Source organism: Geotrypetes seraphini, chromosome 1, assembly GCF_902459505.1.
Source record: "Geotrypetes seraphini chromosome 1, aGeoSer1.1, whole genome shotgun sequence".
Classification (NCBI taxonomy): domain Eukaryota; kingdom Metazoa; phylum Chordata; class Amphibia; order Gymnophiona; family Dermophiidae; genus Geotrypetes; species Geotrypetes seraphini.
The window spans coordinates 40,402,854-40,416,660 of NC_047084.1; the positions used below are offsets into that span (position 1 = coordinate 40,402,854).

At 42.1% G+C, this 13,807-nt stretch overlaps 1 protein-coding gene across 5 annotated transcripts in view; it reads left to right on the top strand.

Moving 5' to 3' along the window:
* The window catches only part of ADAMTS6 (ADAM metallopeptidase with thrombospondin type 1 motif 6), a 662,036-nt gene that overhangs the window by 588,350 nt on the left and 59,879 nt on the right, over positions 1–13,807 (top strand). For all 5 annotated transcript variants that reach the window (XM_033930281.1, XM_033930272.1, XM_033930267.1 and 2 more), the window contains one exon: positions 9,947–10,076. In XM_033930281.1, coding sequence (XP_033786172.1) covers positions 9,947–10,076 — 130 coding nt within the window. The remainder of the gene's footprint in view (positions 1–9,946; positions 10,077–13,807) is intronic.

Consider the following 13,807-nt stretch of genomic DNA (forward strand, 5'->3'; position numbering starts at 1 on the left):
CATTGGAGACTTAGAGGACAAGTGTTCAGCATCCACCACTTGTTGAATCAAAGAAGATTTTGTTACCACATTCATATATCAAGCTGGGTCCAATGAACAACTTTGTCAAAGCCATGGACAAGACAAACGCAGTTTTTAAGTGCCTCCATGGCAAATGTCAATGTCCTTGAATCTAAGATAAAGAAAGGTGTCTTTCTGGGTCCTCAGATTTGTCAGCTTTTATAAGATAATACATGTGATTGTGCACTGCATGGCAAAGAAAAGACAGCATGGAAAGCCTTCCAGTTAGTGGCAACAAATTTTCTTGGAAATAACAAGGTAGACAACTATAAGCAGTTGGTAGAATTTTTTGCACTCTCGTCTACATTTTTTTCCACTCAGCTATGAAGCAGTGGGTGAGAAACATGGTGAACAATTTCACAATGACATTGCAGAAATGGAGCCATATTATAAGGGCAAATGGGCTGGACTTTAAGAAGAAATGCTCCATTTCATGAATATAAGAGGCAAGCCAAGAAGTGCAAAATAGGCACTAAATAAGAATTAAAGTATAAGGTACATGTATACATAATACATATGTGTCTTTTCTACATAATAAGTTTTGGTCCCGATATTCAGACCATGGGAGGCAGGCTGTGTAACTCCCGTGGTTGGCGCTGACTCCAGATATCCAATGTCAGGCCATTTTCAGTGACCAGTATTGAATATTCAGAGTTTTTTTTGGCCGGCATTAACTTTACTGACCAAGTCAATATTCAGCGCTGACTAGTTAAGTTAATAATAGCCAAAGATAGGCCTGCTATTTACCCACCTGGCTTGGCTGCTAAACTTGGCCAGTCAGTGCCTAATATTGCTGGTTATCACACAATATAGCCAGATAACTTTTAGCCACTAACTATGAATATTCAATGAAGATAACCAGTTATCTTGTACTGAATATTTGTGGTTGGCTGGTTACATGCTATTTAACCGGTCAGCGTCCGTTTCTGGCCAGATAAATAGCCTTGAATATCGGGTGGTTTATATATTTAATCTTTTGGCTGATTTTTAAAGATATAAATAAAGAGGACAAGTCAAATATTATCATGTAAACAAAGCATCCATACACAGATGAAAAGACTGGGTTTATATTTTTTTATTGAAACTATACTATCTAAACCAGGGGTGTCCAACCTTTTGGCTTCCCTGGGCCGCATTGGCTGAAAAAAAATTTTCTGGGGCCGCACAAACACGCAAACGCTGCAGCAAGACAGAGGAGGGAGCCAGCAAGATGGTAAATACCCAGGGGCAGCAGAGGAAAACACTGCATCATCTTCAACCATACTTCACGGGGCCGCATGCGGCCCTCGGGCCACAGGTTGGACACCCCTGATCTAAACAGTATACAGATACATAAAATGAAAAACTAATGCTGGCTTTTACAAAGTTGTGGTAGAGATGTCTGCCGTGGGCCTGCAAGGTAGGTGCTCCAATGCTCATAGGAATTCTATTAGTGCTAGATCATTTACCTCACTGGCCCATGGTAGAAACCTCTACCACAGCTTTTTAAAAGGAGCCCTAAATTTATCGGAAACAGCAACAGCTGTTTTGATTATCATATTTGAATTCAGCACATCAAAATCCATAATAAATAGCACATTTTATTTCTGAAGCAGATGACTTTTATCATTTATACCCCCCCAAAAAAACAAACAATCAAACATGGCCTGGTATCTCTCTCTTCCTTATCTCCCTGCGTCCTACACTGCAGTCCACCAAACGTCTAGCAGTGCCAGTGATCAGGTCAGTCTTCTTCCTGTTGGCCCCAGAAGCCTTCCCTCTGCTGCAGCTTCCTGTTCCTGTGTAAATGGGATGCAGAAAGGTGAAGGCTTCTGTGATTGGCTGGAAGCAGGCTGTCTTGATCGCTAATGCATCCTTAAGGTTGGAGGATTGCCACATGTGTGGGATGGGATGGAAGGGAGAAAGAGATACTGGAATATGTGGTGTTGGGGAAGCTGGACAAGTACACAAGTTAGGGATTTGCATTCCTCTTCAAGTGAAGAAAAGTTTAAACTTTTTCATTGTTTACAGTATTACTAAGGATTCATTCCTCCTACTCATTAAACAACATCAAATCTCTATTGCCACTGTCCTTCCCATTGCTCTGCTGATAAGGGCCAAAATTTCAGAGAAATTCCTTCCCATTTTCCTTCTCACCAATGCTTTTTTTGTGGGGAAGAGGGAGGTTCTCTGTTGGCAGGAGGGAGTGGTCATACCTCCTGCCAATTTTCTTTTGCGGGAGGGGGCGCCGGCGTGGTAGGAGGAAGTGGGCATTCATACTGCTGTTTTCGCTGCAGCGTGGGGGCGGGTCAGTTCGCAGTGCCGGGTATTCAGAGAGGGCCGTCATCGGCGGGGGTATGTGTGCTTTTTTTCTAATGGGACAGATATTGTGGATGCCTTTCTCTAACCCTGTGGTTATTATTTGTTTTAAATTTAAAGCATTCTGTATTAAGGAAATTTGTGAGGAAGATTGTCTTATTTGTTTATTGCATTTTATAATGTTTGTTTGTTCTTGAAATTGTGGATGTAAATGTTTTGTACTTCGCTTAGATTTAAGCGATTCATAAATTTTTAAACTAAAGAAATAAATAAATTGTGCAAGTGTAACATACACAGCATCTGTGCCCATTAAAAAAAAAGGGCTAAACTGGTAAGCGACTGGTCTTGACCAGTTGCTTCTTTTGGATCGCTAAAAGCGATCACTTTTTTTAGTGCATCAGGAAGCCATGCTAGAGCATCAATCACTCTACTAGTTTACATGGCATTTTTAATATTAATGAGCTTATTTGCATGGTGGGATTTGGGAATGAGCGATCATGCAGAAAACCACGCAGTGAGCCGTTTTCAGCATCAGGTGGGCAAATGCGATCGCTGGCTTTATTACATCTGGACCTTGGTTCACCCACCTACAGCTGGAGTTGAAAAGCCAGTTTTCCCAGGTAATAGAGGACTGAGTAGAAGTAGGAAATGGGAGTGTATAATCTTGTGCCCATAATTTAATAAAACAGTTAATCATTTAAAATTGATGTGCACGTTAAACATTTTTCTGTCAGCCTGTGAAGAAGCCAGAGAGGGGTGGGAACTTGGCAGAAGATGTAGTTAACGTTTTTCATAGCATCAGCAAGCTAATGCACTTGCATCCCTAGAAAGGACCATCCACAAGGCAAAGTAAGTCTCCCTTCCCCAGCCCCCAGTAAGCACAGCTCTCTCCAGAATGAGCACATGCCCAGATTAGAGAGTCCCCAGAAGTTTCATGGCATGCATCAGGTCAATTGGCACTATTTGACACCTTGCAAGAAGCAGGGCAGGAGCAAGTAGAAATTGCCACTTTAACCATTAGCATTGAGATAGCTGGGTGTTGCAAGAGGGAGGGATGTTTGGGAGCTTGGGAACCCCTCTAAATGCTCAGGCAGGAAAGGATGAAGGACAGTAGGGCTGAGGACCTGTTGATACTTCTGTTATCGATTTCCAGTTAGAGGCAGGTGTCTGCTTTACGGGTGGGGAAAAATATTCTTTCTTAGGGGGAGTTACTTCAGGCCACAAATGGCTTTTTCTAAGGGGGAGGTTGGCCTCAGTAGAGCTGTTAATTTAGGATTTGCTAAAGGCTTAACATCCTTTAATAAATATTGAAATAAATGGCCCGCAGTAGCATACATTTTGGGTGTGCTTTAGTAAATGGTCCCCTTCATCTTTATTCTCACTGCTACACAAAGGGAAGAATAAAAGAAGAGAAAGCTATCACTCCAGGACATAATCTAATTTTCAGACTTCTCCTGAGCTGGTAAATCTGAATTAGTAGCATCCTAGAAATCTGAGGTGTGTTTTTATGTCATTAATTTTTGGATGTTTTTACTGAAGTTAAAAAATCCATAGTTCTTATGGATAGCCTTGTAGAGTAATGTATCTGACTTTAATCTGAGAAGGTTTAAATTAATGAATCACTTAGGGATATCACACAGCTAAATTGCCTGTGGTTATTTAAAGCTTCTAACAACTAGTAGAAAGACTTTACATAAATCCTTTTAAAATTAGCCGGAAGCCCCTTGGGTCTTTGCAGACCATAAAATGCTTTCTTCTGCTGATCCCTATGACTAGCCTGAGGGCCTTCTGGAGCTGGCAATCCTGATGAGCTTGATAGCTCTCCCTCCCTCCCTTAGCTTCCTAAGGCTAATATAGAATATAAGTAAGGGGTCTGTCCAAGACTCAGCAGTAGTGTTATAGTCATGAGGTGGAAATGTAAAAAGAAAACTGGCTGATGTGACAGAAACAAGAGAAAACATTTGACATGCATCATCTAATTTTATGAACTTGTGTTCACAGTTCTACATTTAGCATGCCGCAGTGCAGCTCCGCTTTAAATCCACAGGCTCACACTGAAGGGAAGAGGTTGCCACCACATGGAAGCAGGAGAGTCAGTCTAGTACAGCGGCATGATAACCCTCTCCGATCTGTCCGTGATCCCCTTCTTAATCATTCCTAGCATTTTTTTACCCTTTTCGCCGCCGCTGCCACACATTGCATGGATGGCTTCATCGACTTGTCAACTAGTACTCCCAAGTCTCTTTCCTGGGGGGGTCTCTCCGAGTACTACACTGGACATCCTGTATTCGTATATATGATTTTTGCTACCAACATGCATCACCTTACACTTATCCACATTAAACCTCATTTGCCATGTCGCGGCCCATTTCTCGAGTGTGTTTAGTTCCCGTTGCAGGTCTTCGCAATCCTTCTGTGTCTTCACTACTCTGAATAACTTCTATCATCTGTAAATTTTATCACCTCACTCGTCGTACCAATTTCCAGGTCATTTATAAATATGTTGAAGAGCACAAGTCCAAGCACCGAACCCTGTGGCACTCCACTGGTGACACTTTTCCAATTTAAGTATTGTCCATTTACCCCCACTCTCTGTTTCCTATCCGCCAACTAGTCTTTAATCCATATGAGTATTTCACCCTTGATTCCATGGCTTGCAATTTTTCGAAGTAGTCGTTAATGCGGGAGATTGTCGAGCACCTTCTGAAAATCCAGATATACAATGTCGAATGGGTCGCCCTTGTCTATCTGCCTGTTTACTCCCTCGAAGAAGTGCAGCGAGTTCAAGCAAGATCTTCCCTTGCTGAAGCCGTGCTGACTGGTCCTCATCAGATCGTGTCCATCAAGGTGATCAATGATGTGGTCCTTTATCAGTGCCTCTACCATCTTTCCCGGTACTGAGGTCAGACTCACCAGTCTGTAGTTTCCCGGATCTCTCCTCGAACCTTTCTCGAAGATCGGCATAACATTCGCCACTTTTCAGTCTTCGGGAATCCTTCCCGATTTGATCGATAGATTGGCTGTTAGTTGAAGCAGTTCAGCTATAGCCCCTTTCAGTTCCTTGATTACCTTCGGGTGGATACCATCCAGTCCTGGGGATTTATCATTTTTAAGCCTATCAATCTGCCAGCATACCTCTTCCAGACTGACCGTCAACCCCATCAGTTTTCTGCGTATAGCCTATCGGCTTCCGGTATGTTGCATATATCCTCTTTGATAAACACAGACGCAAAAAACGTGTTCAGTTTGTCAGCGATGGCTTTGTCCTCCTTTAGCACTCCCTTTATTCATGGTCATTCAACGGCCCCACCGTTTCCTTTACGGGTCGTTTCCCCTTAATATATCGAAAGAACGGCTTGAAGTTTTTTGCCTCCTTGGCTATTTTTTCCTCGTAGTCTCTTTTGGCTCCTCTTACTGCCTTGTGCTTTTTCCAGTTTTTGTCCATTTTTGACCTTTTCCATTCCTTTGTGTAGAGGGACTACATCCACCCTTCTCCAGTCCTCCAGTTTCACTCCTGCATCTAGAGAAGCATTGAAGAAGTTAGCCAGCAGAGCTACCAGAATTCCCCTCAGTATCCTTGTATGTATGTAATCTGGCCCCGTGAGGTACAAAAAATGCACATTAAAAACATAGTCACAAAAACAACAAATAGAAGCGTCAAAGTCCAAAGTGCTGTGACTTACTAACATTTGACTGCGTAAATAAATGCTGCTTCAACAAACACTTAAATGCTGATAAATTCTTCTGCTGGCAGAAAACCATAGGCAGTCTGTTCCATTCAATTCTGCCTACTCTGGTGTAGCTCCTTTTTTGCATTTGTTCCAGCCGAGTGATTCTAAAACTTGGCACAACCAACATAAGAGATTCTTACAAGTGAAGTGACCACCTTGGTACATTCCAGTGAATATTTTCAGAGAGATAATGACATGATTCTTGATACATGCTCTTATTCACCATCAATAACAATTTAAATGTAAACCTTTGTGCAGCAGACAGCTGTTGCAATTTCTTAATAAAAGGTGTCGCATGTTTGTACAAGCACTTTTGTAATCCATACAGTAATCATATTGTTGAGCTTTGTACAACTTGTAGAGAATGAATCAGTGTTGCTGGGAGACCCACATATCTTACATTATGTGGTATATGATTATATGATTTTCAGTGGCATTATCTAAAAATGCCACTGAAAATCATATGCCACTGAAAAGCAGTGGCTGGACCTTGAGCACTAATTTTCTGAGTATCAGGAGTTGCCTCCTGGATGACTAGTTCTTATGAATATTGGGTCCAGTATGTTTAGATTTTGGAGGCTCTTCTGATATTTCTGTAGGTAGAGGATGAAAACACCCCCTAGCTGAAAAATCACAGCCATCCCGAGGAAGCTAATATTGCTAACTAATACAGCAACATTTTTCTGTTTTTAATTTTTAATTTTTTTTTTTTTAATTAAATTACCTCGTTGGACAGTCCTAACAAAGCTACTTCAGAGTACAGTGAACAACTTGTGAGAATAAGTGTTACATACTGGGCTGCACGGGGGTTGTTCTTTGCATAAATATTAGATAGGTTTGCAGGTGTGTTTGATCATCTTAATCACAAATAGCACCGCCTCCTGGACTTTCTCAAATCCCCCCTCCCCTTATAGACATAATTTTAGGCATATGGCACCCAAAGTTATCCATTCAAACCAGGGATTTTTTTTTTTGTAAAGAGAAGTCCTTACATGGTAGCACCACTACCAAAAGCAGAAGCGTTCTTGAATATTGAAAATTCTGTTTAAGTATGCTAATTTTAGGTGGCTAAAGGAGTGTCCTTTTGAGAAATAGACAAACTCATAGAATATAGTTTCTTCTCTGACCTGATAAAAGCAGCACACACTATAAATGTGTCAAGTTAGTCACAACTTGTTTTTTCACCTTACTTCTACAGAAACTCATGTATTGTAACACCATTACAGAAGCTCATATAAACCACTCAGAATTGACTCCCCCAATCATTAGCAGAAGTATAGAAACTTTCAGTAAACAATAATATTCAAGTAGAGTAACATGGCAACCATAATACTTTCCTAAGGTGTTGTCATGACACCTTTTGTAGAGTGTTTCATTGGCAATAAATCACTGAGGCCAGGGGGCTTGGCAGAAAGGGTTATATGATTTTAGAGTGCACAAGGGGGAGAGCTAGACATGAACCATTAGCCTACCATAGATTAGGCCCCCAGACAACCTGTTGCCATTTGATCTTTTTAAATATAGTCCAGCTGTGTGAATGAGAGCTCCAGGATTAGGAAGGTAAGCATAACTACAACTCAGTGACATATAGCTATCTTTTTTGCACATCCATTTCTAGAAAATTCATTATTTATTTATTTATTTTATTTAAAATTATATATAACCTACAGCTGTAAAAATTGCTTAAGGACATGCTCCTGCCACCCAGATAAATCCTTCTGACCAGGGCTATGTATACATCATCTGGATAATGCTGCTGAAAATCACTATACATCTCCCATGTACTGATGGTCCAAGCTTAGAGCTGGGATTTATCTGGAGACCAGTGATAAGACTCCAGATAAGTTAAGACATCAAAATGGTTAGCTATCCTTAGAAAAGTACTTGCCAAAATCGTGTTAGAAGCTACCTCTTATCTTGATTTTAGAAAACAGATAAAGACACAACTATTTAATAGGCTTGTATCTTAATATATCTTACCTTTTAATTCAATATTTTTTTTATTTTATTTTAAATTGTTTGTATTTTCTCTATATAACTTCGCCAAATTTTTCAGATGCATTTTAATTTGATGTATTCATTTGCATTGCTTGTATTAAGCTTGACTGTTATGAACCGCCTAGAATTCTTGGGTATGGCAGTATATAAAAATAAATTATTATTATTATTAAGTACTGAATATTGCCGTTATCCAGATTAGAGTGGCAGATTTTCAGCACCAATATCCAGATATCAACTGGTGCTAAATGGGTGAGTATAACCTATGACAAACTCCATCTCTGGCAGTGTTTAAGGCCCAGTTAAAAGCCCACCTCTTCGAGAGTGCTTTCAACTCCTGACTCCTCTCACCTCATCCATCCCCAACCCCTATGTCATGTCTGTCTGTTCAAGTAAGATGGTTAGCTCTTCCGAGCAGGGATCATCTATGAAATGTGAAAATGTACAGTGCTGCGTACGCCTTTGAGCACTATATAAGTGATAAATAGTAGTAGTATTATGTCAAACACCATGGCCAGTGTTTAAACGAAACACTGACCTTGGAGTGCTGACCCTAAAAGCTGCCATATTAGCCTCTCTGCAATTCATTAATATTAGATTTAAATAAATCTTCATACATAGTCGTTTACACATAAATATTTGCTTACAACACTCTTGCGGCTTCAATTTTTGTTTTCATAGAGAGGATACTACAAGAAAAATGCAACATGCCATTGGCATTTTTTTTTTTTTAAATGATTATGGCTAGTTTCCCCACAGCGAAAATGAAAAAAAAAAAGGAACCTGTATCATATGTTAGTAACTCTAGCTGTAGTGTCTTATATCAGTTATCACTGAAAGCATTCAAAATGAAAGATGTATTGTCAGGTGTCTGATGTTGTAGAGCAGTGGTCTCAAACTCGCAGCCCGGGGGGCCACATGTGGCCCGCCATGTATTATGAGGCCCTCGGTATGTTTATCATAATCACAAAAGTTTCTTGCTCATATGTCCCTTTAACTATAAATGACAATATTATTATTAAGACTTAGGCTAAAGGAAAGATTTATAAACTATAAAGAGTTTTACCTCATGCAGAATTGTCATTTCTTTAATAAGATATTAACTATTTTTTTTCTGAGACCCTCCAAGTGCCTACAAATCCAAAATGTGGCCTGCAAAGGGTTTGAGTTTGAGACCACTGTTGTAGAGTATGCTAGGCTTTGTGTATAGGTTAGTTCAACTTATGCACACAATTTTGTGTGCCCTGAGTAGAAAGGAGTTTGCACTGAATAAAGCTTTAGTTAGACATTAGTACATACAGTAGCTCATACTAATGAGCAAACCACAGTATCAGGATAAAGCAATAAGATTTATTGTAAAAACAATCCCCAAATATGGAGGATAATTTTCTTCAGTGCAGGATCCAACATGGTCTGCATTTCAGCATTACAGTGCCTTCCTCAGGAGTCCTCAAAAGAGACAATGAAAATAAAAAGAATTAAAAATATACATGAATAAATTGACATGCAAAGATATGATTATGTGTATATTTTATCCAAGTGCTTGAAAGGTAATAAAATCTACACTGAGAGTAGATTAAACAGAAAATTGTTTTTACAGTAAACCTAATTGTTTTATCCTGATACTGTGGTTTGTTCCCACTTTGGTTGTTTTGATTTTGTGTATGGGAAGAATGTTCTAAAATCTTACGTGGCATTAGACACATGTCACTTATGATAGGAGGACAATAAAACATTAATCTATTTATAATGTGATGTGATTTTATTTTTTGTTTGATGCTGATTGTACATGTAGGATCAGAATGTCAATCAGTAGAACTGAATATACAGTCAAATAATAGCAATATTTTTTTTTCAAGGTATACAGAGACAAGAAGTGGTATGTAAAAGACTGGATGACAATTCCCTTGTGCAGAACAATTACTGTGACCCTGACAGTAAACCACCAGAAAACCAAAGAGCCTGTAATACTGAGCCTTGCCCACCAGAGTAAGTACCTGTTCAAGAACTGTTATTATAGTCCACATATGCCAAGGTAGTTCAGTTTACAAACAAGCTTCAGGATTTATTTTTTTTTTTAAGGTTTATAGTGTGTTCATTTAGGGCCGTTTATGAAAGGAGAATCCTGTTAATGTGATGTTCTTCATGTGTTACAACTATAATAGAAATTATAAGTCTTATAACTTCAGGACATATATGGAAACATCTGTGAGAGAGTTTGCTTGAGAGTACATCTCTGGAATCTGTACTACTAGTAGTAATACAGTTACTAGATCTAGTGTGTTATTTGGAAGAAAAGAAGCATTAAGGGGTGAAGTTATCAGCATGGGCTACCATTGAGATCAGTGGCGTAGTAAGTGAGGGGGTTTGGACTGCCCCAGGCGCCATCTTGATAGAGGTGCTGGCACCTCTCTGCCCCACCCTGCCCCACCACGTTCGCGCCATCCCTCACCCCCACCCCGTACCTCTGTAGATCTTTGCCAGCGCAAGCAAGGTCTCCTGCCTGTTGCTCATGCCAGCCTGGTTCCCCTCTGAATCACTTCTGGGTCACAGGGCCAGGAAGTAACGTCAGGGGAAAACCCAGTGCTGGTGCGAACGGCATGCTGGGATAGCCACTTGCGCTGGCGAAGATTTACAGAGGTACGTGGTGGGAAGGGAGAGCGAGAGTGGGGAGCGTGGAAGGAGCGGTAGGGAGAGAGGAGGGCGCAGAGGGGTGCCACAGTTCTGGGCGTCTCCCAGCCTCGCTACACCACTGATTAAGATGTGTTACTTTACTGCTAACCCTAACTAATACTAACTAGATTGCATTACATAAAATGGGACATATTTTAAAATAGCAGACATTAGTGATAAAACAACATGGCTTAATGGTAACCCTTGTTGATAACTATTGTTATAGTTTTAGGGGGTGATTTATTAATGGCTGGCACACGCTAATGATGTTTGCACACACTGACTGTTAGTCGCCGAGAGAAATAAGGTGAATTGTACAAAGCGACACAGATAGTTACTAGCACATGGGGTTTTGTACATCCTGGGAAACCATTTCTGCTGAGTTTTTTGTACTGAACATAAGAATACCTATACTGGGTCTGACCAATGGCCAATCTAGCCTAGTACCCTTTTTCCAACAGTGGCCAATCCAGGCTCACAAGTACCTGGCAGAAACCAAATATTAATAATACTAGTCTTTAAGCCTGTTACATTAGATGTGTGTGTCTGTCTTTCTTTCTTTCTCTCCTTGGCCACTGTCTGTTTGTCTTTCTTTCTTTCTGTCTCTCTCTTTTCACGGCTGTTCACTACCACCCCTTGCCTGCTCCCCCTGTCCAGAAGTAGTCCTTCTCCCTTCCTTTTACTTCTCTCGTGTCCAGCAGCATCTCTTCCCTGCTCCCCCTGACCATCAATACCTGTCCAGCAGCACTCCTTCCCTGCTCTTCCTGTCCAGCAGTAGCCCTTCTACCTTCCTTTAACCTCCCCCCTGTCCAGCAGCACCCCTTCGCTGCTCCCCCTGTCCAGCAGCAGCCCTTCTCCCTTCGTTTAACCTCCCCCTGTCCAGCAGCACCTCTTCCCTGCTCCCCCTGTCCATCAATACCTGTCCAGCAGCACCCCTTCACTGATCCCCCTGTCCAGCAGCAGCCCTTCTCCCTTCGTTTAACCTCCCCCCTGTCCAGCAGCATACCTTCTCCCTTCCTTTTACCTCCCCCCCTGTCCAGCAGAACCCCTTCCCTGCTCCCCCTGTCCAGTGGTACCCCTTCTCCTTTCCCTGCTCAACCTGTCCAGCATCCGCTAGCCCAGGCAGTTTCAGGGCTTTTGTTAGGCCGGCCCACCTCACATTATTGAAGTGGGCCGACCTAGCAAATGCCCCCCGGCTGCAAGATGAAACTGCAGCTGTTGCGTTTCCTGGTCCGGGGGTGAGAAGAGGCGTCCCGGCAGTGCGGGAAGCCAGCAGGCATCAGACATCACGGCGGCAGGGATCATGACATCGTAAGTGCACATGCGTGCTTAGGGTTTTATTATAGAGGATTCCATGCTACCGATCCCAGGGCAAGCAGTGGCTTCCCCATGTCTGTTCCTAAATGGTGATTGTATGGGATTTCAGAAAGAACACACAGGGCTGGAAGCACAGCGAAGATGAGGTGATGAGCTAGTGCTGGGGTGATTGAAGCAGAAAGGACAAGGGACAGATTGTGACCTGTATCAAAATAGAGGTAGTGAAGAGATGAGTACAAGTGCAAGAGATAAGAGAGGAAGAGAAGATAAACAAATGGAAGGGTGATTCAGAAAGGAGAGAAAAAGAAGGGGTAAAAGAGTGAGAGTGGGCTGATGATGGGATATTTTCCTTTCAAAATAATTGAAGAGTTCAGTAAATATCTAAGATCCTCTTTTCAACTTACTAAAATGGCCCAGTGGTAGATAATGCATGGTAAAAGTCTTAGCAAGCATTGTTAGTAAATTTATTTATTTATTCAATTTTTCTATACTGTTCTCCCAGGGGAGCTCAGAACGGTTTACATGAATTTATTCAGGTACTCAAGCATTTTTCTCTGTCTGTCCTGGTGGGCTCTCAGTCTATCTAATGTACCTGGGGCAATGGGGGGGGGGATTAAGTGACTTGCCCAGGGCCACAAGGAGTAGTGTGGGTTTGAATCCACAACCTCAGGGTGCTGAGGCTGTAACTTTAACCACTGCACCACACTCTCCCCCCTGTTTTTAAAATAATATCAGCTACCATTCAAATAAAAGATATTAATACACTCCTTTAATTAGTAGCATCCACTATAATAATACCCTTAGCGTGCATGTGCACTTCAAACTCCATGGGTCCATGCCTTGGTGGTGCCGTGCCCGCGCATGTGCAGTGCCTGCCTCAGCTGATTTCCTGCCCTGATCTCCGGGGATGGCTGAGCCCTGATTACATTGGAAAATTCAGTGGCAGGTAACTAAGTGCCAGAAGGCAGGGAGGGCTCTCTGCCTTAAGCTGGGGAATGATTAGGAGGGAGAGGCTGAAAGGGAGAGGAAATCAGAGCAGGAGGCAGCCCCTGAGTTGCCAGTGTGGCTACTGGACATGTAAGATTCTTCGCGGACACGATGAAACATCCCTCACCCTTAGACCAGCAGCGGCAGCAGTCGTGGCTTCATCAAACAGCCACGGAGCATTTGCTAGGCCGTCCCACTTTGATAATGTAGGGCGAGCTGGCCTAACAAAAGCCCCCAGGCTGCCAGGGCTAGCAGATGCTGGACAGGGAGAGCAGGGAAGGGAGAAGAGGTACTACTGGACAGGGGGGAGGTAAAAGTAAGGGAGAAAGGTTACTGCTAGACAGGGGGAGCAGGGAAGGGGTGCTGCTGGACAGGGGGGAGGTATAAGGAAGTTAGAAGAGCTACTGCTGGACAGGGGGAGCAAGGAATGGGTGCTGCTGGACAGGGGGAGAGACAGAAAGAAAGCCAGATAGACAAAGGGCAGGGAGACAGAAAGAAAGACATACAGAAAGAAAGACATACAGACAAGGGGCCAGGGAGAGAAACAGAAATAAAGACAGAAAGAAAAAAAGAAAGGGGGCAGGGAGAGATAAAGAAAGACAGACAGAAAAAAAGAGAAAGAAATGCCTAAGTCTACACATCTATTCTAGCACCCGTTAATGTAACGGGCTAAAAATCTAGTCATATTAATAATATGGTATGTTGGAATAGGTGTCTTAGTAGCTGTGGAGTTTGATTTACTG